A 12,812-nucleotide genomic window follows, 5' to 3' on the forward strand; every position below is an offset into this window, starting at 1 on the left:
TTATTACTTATCCATATTTCGGATGCTGAGAAAGAAACAAGTCATGAATACACGGTCACGGGTACAAAACGAAAAGGAAAGGATAACAGGAACAAACACACGAACACGAAAGAAACAACAAAATAGACGGCTATGCAGCATAGGTGGATCTCATTACCATAAGGCACTATTAACCGTTCAACCGCAGAAAAGTCTCCATATTAACAGTGAGTGCAATACTTCTTATTACTTATCCATATTTCTAAAAGAAAAAATGTCTCGACTCCAAAAATGCAAAGCTCAACTAAAGCTTCTAACTAACGATGTACCTAAAAGTAAAAACTTTATGAACTGCGTTAGATCCTACAATAGTTCATTTGCTTTTAGTAAATATCAGGCCACCAAAAGGCAATGGCCCATACTGCTTTCCCATATGTGCACAAATACTGCATCGCATTGGAACAGTGCACCCTGAAACAAATCAACAACGCAAATATGCACAAATCTACATCCTGGATCCACATGACGCAAACTATCAATCAAAGTGCTGCATCGCAACAGGCACGGATTCAAAACGAAACACCTCCCGTCTCAGACATACGTTAACGGCAAGGAAGGCTACAACGGGCGTCTCACACAGCACAGGCAAATCGATTACAGCTCCAAAACAACACGTCCCAAATACTACATATGCAACAACGCGCCTCTCAAACGGCACAAGCAAAACATACACCGGGAAAATTCATTCGGATTAATGAATGTCATTTGCAATCATTGTCATTCAGTTCACTTCCCTGAAGAAACAACTGGCAATACAAGTAATACATTTAGACGTTGTTGTCAAAAGGGTCAAATTAGACTGCCTTCTTTACATTCATATACTGAATATCTACAGAAGATTCTAACTGACGATGTACCTGAAAGTGAAATCTTTATCAACTGCATTAGATCCTACAAATCGGTATCCACTATGAACATTAACGGTGGCACTGCACGTGACATCCGTCTTCAAAAAATGTTGTTTATTGATGAATGTACAATGGCATGAAGTCACTTACTCAACACCATTCATAAACTTCTACAAACGTTTATGAATAATAATATTCGATTTGGAGGAAAGGTACTTTTATTAGGAGGAGATTTTAAACAGTGATTAGCTATTCTTCCAGATGCCATGCACTCAGCTATTGTTCAGTGCACCTTAAAATACGCAGACAATTGGCATTGCTTTCAAAAGATACAGTTAGTAAAAAAGATACGATGTCCAGAACCAGATCATAACAATTGCTTATTACAACTGAGAGATGGTACACTCACCAATACAGATGGACTTCAGCCACATATTATTACAATTCCTCAAGCCTTTATCTGCGACGACTTAGTTACAGAGAGATTTGGAACAGCAATCTCATTAGACCAAATGCCCCTTTTAACACAACGCACTATATTATGTCCAAAAAATATTAATGTGGAAAACATAAATACCCAAGTCATTCCATTACTTCCTGGAGAGACACAACTCTTTCTAAGCTCTGACAAAGTTGACTCTGATCACGATAATGACCATCTTCATTGACCTTACAAGTTCTGACCTGGAATTACCTTTTACACTTAAACGGCGTGTACAAAGAAATTTTCCAATAAACCTTTACACTGTGCCACACACTTTATTGTTTGCTTTCTATCTGCATCATCTACACCGTCACACTATTCTATATCTCATTCATACATCACGCTCTTTGTCATTCCCAACACCAGGGGTTGGCGAGCGAAGCGAGCAGGGGGCGGAGCCCCCTAGTATACTATATTTTTGTATCAATCTATTGCAGTTTTGTCACATTTAAAAGCTAAATTAGTTATTTTAATTTCATTGTTCATTTTAAGTGGTTGTCAGTCATATCCTATGGTTCTTATACAACTTGTGAAGCACTATAAATAACATTACTTATATGAGCATACTTAAATATAATGTTAATGGTCTTTTGTTGAATGTTAGATGTTCATGTAAATTTAACAGTATTGTACTGAGCACTAACATCAGTAACTGACACCAAAAATCAGGTGAGCCCTCTGTTTTGAGCATATTTTTGGTAACTATAAGGTTGCTGTCCAATCTCGTCATTTTTAATGAATTTTCCTCTTTTTAGTGCCACAGAGGATACCTCTAAAATGACAATAATGGAGCACTGCTTTTGACTTTCTTGTAGACGATAACAACTTTTACTTCTATTCCGTTTCTTCCCCTTCTGCTTGCATGTAGTCATTGCTCTCTCCCCATCCTTCAGTCTTCAAACATCTTCAAACTACCTGTCTCTTTGTCAACCAGCTACTCTCCATCACTGTACAGAACTCTCTTTTAAATTCATATTGGTGTCAGTGTGGCTGGTGATACATGCTGTGTATGTGGAGTCAATGTTGTCATCGTGTTTTCCATTCCTCTCTGTTGACAGTTGAAGGATTATAAAACATCGCTGGATAAAATGTGGGACTTTGAAAGTAAACCATACTATGCCCCCATCTTAGGTGGTCTGATCATCTGTCCATATTCCTGCTGCCAGCTTATAACCAGTGACTAAAATGTGTGGTACCAGCAAGAAATGTAATTCAGTGTTGAACTAAATAAACAGACTAAAAACTCCAGGAATGCTTTAATTGTGTACACTGGGATGTGGTTAGTACACCTGATCTGAATCAGTATGCAGATGTGGTAACAGGATTCATCAAAAAATGTGTGGATGACTGTGTGCCTATAAAAACAATCCACATATTCCCTAATAAGAAACCGTGGACCACCATTGAAATTGGGAATTTACTGAAGGCACACAGCAATGCATTTCAAAATGGTGCATACAAGAAATGCAGGTACAAACTCAGAAAACCAATCAAACTGGCTAAATATCAGCACAGGAGTTAGCTAAAGACAGAATTTAACATCTGTAACAATTTTCATAAACTTAGGCAAGGATCAGGGATGATTACAGAGTACAAAGTAAATCTTCATCCAATATCACATTCATTTTTCCATCCATATCAATTTAACACTAGAATCCCTGAAACCTACGAAAAGTCATAATGCCTGGCCAACTTAAATTAGTTTGCATCTCTTCATCAGTGTCTTTGTTTTGCAAATGTGTCAATCAGCGCAAGCAGCCTGCTATCCTATCAGCCCCCTCCAAACCCCACCCCCCGAGCCGACGTGGCTGAAGTTGTCCCAGCTCAAATCTGTTCATTTGGGTTTAAGGTGCCTGGAACTGTATAGGATAAATAATATATTATTTACATGTGTTACAGACTCAAATCAAAAATATGTTTTTATTATATAATAGTAATAATAATAACCGCTCATTACTCAAAACGGAAAATGCGGGGAAGACGGGGATCGAACCCGCAACCTCTTGATTTAGTAGCAGCTGTTCTTACCTCTAACCACCCATGAAATTGATAAATAAGCTTCGGTTCTTACATATTGACAGCAACATTTAAATTAAATAATTTCTTTTTCTTTGGTTATATTCTTGAATAAAGGCGCACTTGTTTTGTTATTCCTTTTGTGAAAGTATTTATTTGATATTTGAACTTCAGTCTTCACACATTATACGTTTCATATCAGCATTTTGTCAATTATTACTATAACTTGAAAAAAGTTTCAGTTTTAGTAATGTGTTCAACATTTCTTGCCTCACATTTCCTGTCATCCTACATTTATCCAGATTATTGTTGAAATGGAACACACATGAAATGTATATATTCCAAATAATGTTATATTATTTACCATATACAATTCAAGGCACCTCACACCCAGATAAACGGACTTTAGCTCCAAGAATTTTGCGTCTCACTTAAGCTACGTCGGCGGGGGATGGGATAGCAGGCTGCTTGCTGGTTGTGCTGATTGACACATTTGCAAAACAAAGACGCTGATGAAGAGGTGCGAAGGAAATTAAGGTGGCCTGGCATTACGACTTTCATCTCTTGTTAAAAAGGCTCATCAGTGCTTCTACTTCCCCAGATGTCTGACAACTCTTGACTTTCTTCATTTGTTCTCAGGAATTTCTACATGTGCATAGTAGAATCCATTCTTACTGACCGCATTACCTTCTGGTACAGTATGTACTCCGCTGAAGAATATAAAGTACTGCAGAGGGTGTTGATGGCAGCACAGAATATTACAGGTGCACAACTGCCTTCATTTAGGACTTAATTCAACACCTGTTGCCTTAGAAAGGCAAAAATAATAATTGAAGACCTTAGCCATCCTGCACAGCTGCTTTTCTCATGTTGCTGCTTGAACCAGTAGATTCTACATGCAAGTCATGTGTGTCGGTATATACAATATCTATCTATATATACTACTTACAGTATTTATTTGTATTGTATTTTTGTCAGCTGTTCTGAGGAGAAATGCAAGTAAGATTTTTGTTGTATTGTGTATACATGACAATAAACTTGACTATAACAAACTTAACATTTTAACATTTATTATAAATTTAACATTTTAGTAGTAGTATTTTTCATATAAACATAAAAAAATTAATATGGGAATAGTATTTGCGATTAATAATAAGCAACTACTGGCAGTAGATTGTCTGCTATATCTTTAACTTTGGAAAAATAGTACTTGGTCAGAAATACTTTGAGAACCACTGACATATGGTAAATAAAACTATATTCTTCCTTTCAGTGAGAGGTGGGGGGGGGGGGTTTAGAAACACACACTGATACAGCGCATTGCCGCACCCACCACACGACAAACCAACTCAGAATCCAGATTAGGACCCAAGTGCAGCTATGCAACGGGTGACACCTCAGCACCACACTAGTTCAGATGGAGTGATATAATTATTTATTTAACAAATTGTAAAAGGGCCCTCCAAGACTCGAGAGACATGTGAGACCCTGTGAAAAATTAATAATAATGTTGAAAGATTTATTACTATTTAGGGGTTTCTATCTTCTTGATGAAAGAAAAAAAGTGCAAACCAGGCTCACAGATCCAAAACAAAAAAAAAGATGTGGTAGCTACGTGAAGCATGACTTTAGCCATGCCACACAGCATTTTTTTTTTGTTAACCAGTGCCCCATAGATTGGCACTCTTAACACAATTATTTATTTATTTATTTTTACTTATTGCTAGTTTGGACCATTTGTTGGTTGCAGCATCAGTACAGGTAGGCAGACGGCTAGAAGACTGCTACCTCTGCAGCTCCATCCCCACTTTTCTCACTGCTTTTATCCAAAGTGTATCATTCTGTGGCTGGCAATGATGCTGCAAGTACATGACAAACACAAGGTATACAGCCAGTAGTGGCGGGTGTTAGCAGTTTCTATAACATCATTATACTATTGTTTTCCTTTAGCCCTTGGCTGTAAGTAGGAATGGCCTCAATGCATTCAACCATAAACTGGCACATGACTGTATTTTCTTCACATACCGTTAGAATGTATGAATTATGGCAAAATTAGATTAAAGCCGTTGTTTGATTTGTATAATACTCTGATTTGTCAAGTACTTCTGTAGATCTTATGTTTAATTTTCTTTAGAATGCACACATATTCATCTTCTTTATTATGGTGTTTTGTGTTACCCAAGGACTGCTCATGCTACTTGATGTTCATATCTGTGCCTGCTATGCCTATATATAGCACTGAATCTTAAGTGAGTTTCTGCTGCTGTTTTCATTATATTTCTTTACAACGCTTTTCCTGACACACATGAAATCAGCCTTGGGGGTCACATATACAGCTGAACTTGTTTTATTATTTCTTTTTTTTTTTTTCTTTTCTTTCTCTCAGATCTACCACAGCTTCCATGATGAAGTGGACCTTTATCGTCAACATTGGTGGCGCTGCACAGGACCTTGTCAATCAAGAAAACCTTTCTTTGGCTATGTGAAGCGTTCAATGAACAGGGCTCCTTCATCTAATGATACATGGTGGGAGGAGCATCAGCGTACCTGTGGGGGCAAATTTATTAAAATCAAAGAACCTGAAAATTACAAAAAAGATGAAACTAGCAAAAATGTAGATTCAAAAAGGAAGCCATCAGCAAAAAATCTTCCCAAAAAGTGCCCCTCAAATGATGATAAAGGTAGAGTAATACAAAGTTTGTTTATTTTCATGGCTTAGAAAATTTTAAATTCTGTTGGGGTGTTTTATGATGTGATATCTCTGTATTTTCAGCATATCACATTTATCTTTCACCTGGATCTTGTACCACTATAATAAGTTGTTCACTGTCAAAATCAAGTTTAAGTTGCAGTGTCGTAATATTTTGTCATTTAGCAATGCACAGTCTTGATGCCTTTAAATCATGAAATACATTGGGGGTTTACGATTCAGCATATTGCGATATATTGCAATACTGTAAGCAAGGTGATATATTGCAGTTTTCTTTAAATCTAATTTTAGGAAAACTGTCATAGTATAAAGAACACACCACCATATGCGTAAAATCTGAGCAAAAAATTTACTTTTTTGTGCAGTCAGAACAGTGGGATCTGCAACTGCATTTATCACAGTCCCTATAACTTCAGACATCATAGCAAAACCTTTTGTGTAATCTGAGGAAAGGAATTAACATGTTCCTATATCACTAAAAAATCACTGTACTTTTAGATCCTGCTTTAAAGGTTCATTCACAGTGTGCCACACTATGTTTCAAGTAGTTTATAAGAAAATGCATAACGACATAGCACTGTAATCTGAAAAAAGGAATTAATATTTGTTATAGTATATCAGTAAAAAATAAAAGTGCTTGCAGGATTCTTTAGGTAAACAAATTAAGAAAATTAAAAAAAAAAAAAATCAAACAGTGTTGCATATATATATATATATATATATATATATATATATATATATATATATATATATATATATATATATATATATATATACACACACACAGTATATATAAAATGTATGTATTAAATTCTGCTTTAAAGGTTCACATTCTATTGTAGTTTGTAGGCCATTTTTTAATTTTTCAATCTCAAGTAGTTGCATTGTCCTTGAAAAAATCCAACATCATAGCACTATATTTTCTGCAATCTGAAAAAATGAACTACATCTGCCTATATCAGTGAAAATTAAAAGTGCTTGTAGGATTCCTAAAGAAAATATTAAACAAATGTAAGAAAATATGTATACATTGATAGTGAACATTTTCAGATCTGAAACTTGGATTGCACATGTTATTATAGTTTTTATGTATGTCAGTGCTTATTTTTTAATTTCAAGGTTTTTGCGGAGGAAGATGAGCTGTTCAACATGCCCAACTTTCAGAACACTTCTCTGTGTGGTAACAATGTCCTGTGGTGGAGAAAACTCTCTCCGCTGAGATGCTTGTGCCAGGAATGCAAAGGAGACACTTTGCTACTCTGGATAACTGAGGGTACTCATGCACATATTCCTTCCACCAACTGAGAGGGTTTTCTTGGAGTGGCAAAGGGGTTTCTTCTCTAAACCTCTTGATTTCAGCTGCAGCAGTGTCCTTTGCAGATTCTGGTGCAGCATTATCTTTTGCAGGAGCAAATGCAGCTCTAAGCAAGTCAGCCAATGCATATGATCTCCTTGGTCTTTTCATGGATGGCTGTGGCATGGAGGAAGAGACATACTTGTAGTAAACATCAAAGCATCAAATCATTGGCAGAGTGGTGGCTCTGTGGTTAAAGATCTGTGTTAGTATCTGGAAGGTTGTTGGTTCAAAACCCATTACTACCAGAAGGGTCCTACTCTGTTGGGCCCTTGAGGAAGACCCTTAACTTGAAAATTGCTCTGGGGCGCTGTACAATGGCTAAACCAGTGCTGTGACCACTAAAGGTCATGAGAAAAGACAATTTATCCTGTGGGATTAATAAAGTATATCAAAATTAATTTTACAGTAAATTTACTACCACAACACAAATTTCTGAACCCAAATTCATCCTTGTACACATTTCTACTTTTGTACATAATTATCTAAGTCCAAAAAAAAAACAAACAGCCTAATTTATTAATTTACTTACATTATGTTGCTTTTTGTAGCAACCATCACAGCATTAGCCATTTTGAGTAGGTCTCATTAATCTCTGCTTCAGAGAGAAAAGGTAGATCCTTAAACCTAGGATCAAGAGCTGGTGCCATGCACAGTGTCTCCCTCTCATTGGCTTATCTATTTCCCAGATCTTGTGTTATTGCATCCTTGATGTTCTTCACTATCTTTGTGTCATCCAGTCTTTCCTCTGTGCTCATAACAAGGTTGGCATAATGTGGAGCCACGATTGAGTGGGCATGCTCTCCTCTGACATTACCAAGGTGGCATCCTTCATTGGCTTTAGTGCCTTGAGCACTTCCTCAGCACATGTGATGTCAGCCTCGTTCAGTGTGAAGATATCTTTTTCACTCTTTTCTGACCTCTGTTGAAAGGAGTGCTGCATAGATGGCTGGTTGTTCTAAAAAATCCTTCTTTCATGTCAGAGGAGCTGTTCCACCTTGTGACAATGTCTGTGGTTAACTTGTTTGTGTTTTAGCTGGTGGCTGGCTATGATGCTGTATCTGAAAAAGGTTGTAACACATCTAATTCTACTGAGCAGTCTTTCCACAGCTGGCAATTTCAGTGCATTCTGCAAGTTGAGATTCAAGCTGTTTGCAAAACATCGTAAATGTGTCATCTCTGCAAGTCCAGCCACAATGTTCATATTGGGCTTCCAATCGCCATTCATGAATGGCCTCCTTTAGTAATGCTGCAATGTTCTCTCCAGTGTGGCTGTCATGCTTCGCTCTTGTTTGTAGCACATATGAGTCCAGCTTCCACTCATCCGTTATGTGATGTGCTGTTATTGTGAAAGCCAAAATGAGCCCACATTTCTGCTCTGTACACTGCAGGAGCCGATCTTACTCCTCTGGATTCAGCCATCAGTTGTCTCGTTACTAGTCAACTTGGTTTGTCACTGCCAGATCCACGTGCCTAAGTATTGAAAGCCTACATACGTCAGCCCTTAACACTACTTCCTGTCTCGATTTATGTTTTTACGTTAGTTGAAGATAGACTATAGCACTGCTGTCTTGCGTTCAGGGGTTTAAACACAATGCAAAGTGAACTGTATGCTTTGAATCTTTGTATGTACACTAGTAATTAAAAATCGATACTATGTTTTTGAGAATCAATGCAATATCAAAAAACATAATATTGCAATACTCAAGTGTATCAATATTTTTTTACACCGCTAATTACAAATATACTTAGAAAAGAGGGGAAATTCAAAATGGTCATCATCTTACTATGCCAGAACCCTTGGATAAAGTGGTAAGGCATCTGTTCAATTTCTTCATTGGCTTTTAAAATGCAAAAACCTGTTTAGTGTTGTACCCACATGTTCAGCAGAAAGTGTGTAGTATTTCGAGCATAAGAACATATGTTTTATTGATTAGGCCATTTGGTCCATCAAAGTTTATCATTTCTTTTTTAGCTTAATTTCTGTTAGTGTTGAATCAAGATTTGAAGGTGTATAACTTGCCACTTTTTGCTGCACTATTTTCTAATTGGTTTCAGACATCTTTAATTATCTGGGAGAAAAAAATGTTTGTATAATGTTTTCACTATGTGACTGTGTCCATAAATGTGATTTTTATTATTATTATTACATGCCTTCAACTTTTCAAGACCTTTTTTCATATGACCTTTTAATCTGTGCCTAGTTAAAGTGGAAATATTTAACACCTTCATTCTTTCCTTATACCTAACACCCTTTAGCTCTGGAATAAGGCTACACCCATTTTCCTGAATGTTTTCCTGTCATTTGTCTTCCTCAAAATTGATTACAGTACTGCAGACGTAGCTACAAAAATACATTATACAACTTAAGTGTAGTATGCTTTTTAAATTATTTTTGTACACTAAGGTTATTAATAAGGGAGCTCTAATAGATTTATCATTGTCTACCTGTTCACATGTAAGTTTTTTTTTTAAAGAACTGACAGTGAACCTTTTTATCTGTTTGATCTCTTTCCTTGCCTCCAAACTTTTGTCTCACTAATTACAGCTAATATAAAAAAATTACAAGTTATATACAAGAAGCAATTGTGGATTTAACTGAAAATCTGATTATATTACTTTGAATTGTAACTTTACAGTATGCTTTAGTAAATATACTGCGCCCTCATGGTTTGCATTAATTACAAGGAAAGTATGCATGATATGTAAGTCTCTTTACATTACAGAAGCTGTTATCTAAACAAGTGTATTTATAATATTTATTTATTTTCTTTCACACTGTTTAGGCATAAAGCGTGGTGTGGATATCCGAACAGTCATCCCCTTCAGTGGAAAAGGAGTAGTTTTAGGTGGTAATACATCCAAACCACCTGAAATGAAGTCCACTCCACCCTCCCAGGGACCTCCAGTAGCAGTTGTGGATGACAAAAAGGAATGTTCTGTCCCCAAAACTACTGATACAACAAAGGCCACATCCAGTATGACTATCACTACAGCATGGCTGAAAAGCAGCACAAACATCCTAGCAAAACAACCACAACCCACTGGCAAAAAGTCAGTTGCCAATGTCAGTGCTTTTCGGAATGTTAATGGATCACCAATTAGAGTTTCAACAAGTGGGAATATACATTTCCGAAGCCATCGGAATAATTTAGTAGGAGGACATCATAGTACCACCACTGAACCACGTAACATGAAAACTGTTCAGTCATTGGAAAAGCCTGGAACAAGTCTAAGCACGAGCACCCTTTCAAACGTTAAAAAGCTTGACAGCCCTATTAAGGCGAGTCAGAGGTCACTTTTTGATTCATATTTTAAAAATCCTAGTGTAGTAGAAAAAAATACAACAAGCAGAAATACTGAAGATAAGAAAATGGAAAAGTCCTCACAAAACATTGTCAAAGATGTAAGACAACAATCACCTAAAGACTCTGTTGATTCCGATTACTTCAAATCTAAAGCTTTTACTGGAAAAGCAAGCAGTATTACAAATCCCAGAAAGAGGCCCCATGAAGAAAGCCACAGTAATCAGATTTCTGATTTTTTTTCCAAAAATAAAAAAACAGGCGATAAACAACCGAGTGCTAGTACAAGCCAAAACTACAACCTTCCTTCTGGTGATCCTGAACCAAAGTTTCAGGAGGGTGCTAGAGTTAACTGCCCTGTTTGTCGGGTTAGTGTTCTGGAATCCGCAATTAATGTTCATTTAGATTCTTGCCTTCTGTTGGGCCTTTCTTAGATCTTTTTGTCTTGCTTTCAAAGTTGTTTAAGTACATGCTTTAAACACGTATATACATATTTTTTGCAAATATTCCATAAATGCATTCATTCCTCAGGACACCACTCTCACTATTTTTAGAAAAGTTCAAATATTTTGGGAATTGAAAAGACAAGTTTTCTGTGTTTTAATATCATTCTTGTTATTAAGGAGATTACAGAATCATGCTGTGCTCTTTTGCAGCATGTTTTAATGGGGCCTTAAAAGTAGGTTGTATAGCACTGAGTAACCATTTAAAAATTCTTAACAGTTGCTTGGAAGCTAAACAGAATGAAGTCTACTTCTAATTAAGAAAATTTGGCAGCACCACTTGAAATTGCTCATTCTGTCTTTAATAATGAACCAGGAATGCAGGGTAACAGAAGTCGCATAGTATGCATTCCTCAGCTGTTTTAAATAATATTTATTAAAAACAAAATACCCCCGAGTCAACTTTAATCAAGCCAAGGAAAGGTCTGTTCAGGCTTCTTGTTTTTTTTAAATCTCATATGTGAGCTGCCACTGGGATTCTGTTTAGATCAGAAGCTGCCAAACACCCTGAGGTTACTTCTTTTGTTTATTGGATTTCCTTTCAACCAAGGGTTAGTTCTAGTTAAATGACCAACTTTACATGTAAGAAGGATGGATTTTATTGTTTGTGGGTTAGGAATGAACCTGTTACATGCTCCTTAAAAGCAAATATTTATACTAGATGCAGTAGAAAGTGATAGTTAAAGTAATTGTTTGCACCCACATAAAACGTATTTATTAAAAAAAAAAAAAAAACAACTAAATTGTAAAAATCATATTGAAATAGGCTTTGGGTCTTCAATAGGCTGTTAGTAAAAACAGTTGAATTCCTATGCATCCATTTTGAATTAATAAACTAATTTAACTCAATAGAAGACACACTGGTTCAGCAAGAAATCTTTTAAGTATCAGAAGTGCAAATAATTATTAAGATTTTAGAAGTTCTATCTTCAGAATTATTACTAAAATTACTTGGATCTTTTCATTGTTTTGATGTTATCTTTTAAATTATTAGCATTTATTCAATTATTTTTTAATATTTGGAGAGTCTCTCCTGAGTTTAGACAAACTGACGTAAGCATTTATTAACTGCACAGCCACACAAGTAGGTTTGATTGGTTGGACAGATTGGGCTACTAAGATCAATGCTACTTTACCAAAATATCTTTTATATTCACTGTAAAATATGAAAGTTTTTTCCAGTTGTTCTGTTTTTAATGATTGAACTTCACTTCTATAATGTGTATTGTTTAAAATAAATATTTATTTACTAAACAGTTTTGTTACATATTCTTATTTAGCTCCAAACTATATTACCAATGAAAAGTTTGAAGTTACTAAAATAAAAAAGTACTTATGCAAACAGTTGCAGTGGTTAGGTGAAAAGTTTTCAAAGTGCATTTTTGTTTTTTCCTTCATATTGAAATCTCTTTATAGCCTCTTAGTCTTCTAGTTTCCATAATTTATCATGATGTTCAAAACAATTTCGGGTAGTTAAGTGTCATTGCTAAAATGTGTCTGAGCATCTAAAATGTGATGTAATGCCTCTAAAGATCATAGAAAATCTTTGAGTA

At 35.9% G+C, this 12,812-nt stretch overlaps 1 protein-coding gene across 1 annotated transcript in view; it reads left to right on the top strand.

The window, feature by feature from the left end:
* sprtn (SprT-like N-terminal domain) overlaps positions 1-12,513 on the top strand; it is a 30,042-nt gene extending 17,529 nt beyond the window's left edge. Inside the window, exons 4-5 of the mRNA XM_028797779.2 lie at positions 5,774-6,068; positions 10,238-12,513. Of these exons, the coding sequence (XP_028653612.2) occupies positions 5,774-6,068; positions 10,238-11,190 (1,248 nt within the window). The 3' untranslated portion in view covers positions 11,191-12,513. The remainder of the gene's footprint in view (positions 1-5,773; positions 6,069-10,237) is intronic.
* Positions 12,514-12,812: the final 299 nt, after the last annotated feature.

Source organism: Erpetoichthys calabaricus, chromosome 3 (genome assembly GCF_900747795.2).
Source record: "Erpetoichthys calabaricus chromosome 3, fErpCal1.3, whole genome shotgun sequence".
Taxonomy (NCBI): Eukaryota; Metazoa; Chordata; class Cladistia; order Polypteriformes; family Polypteridae; genus Erpetoichthys; species Erpetoichthys calabaricus.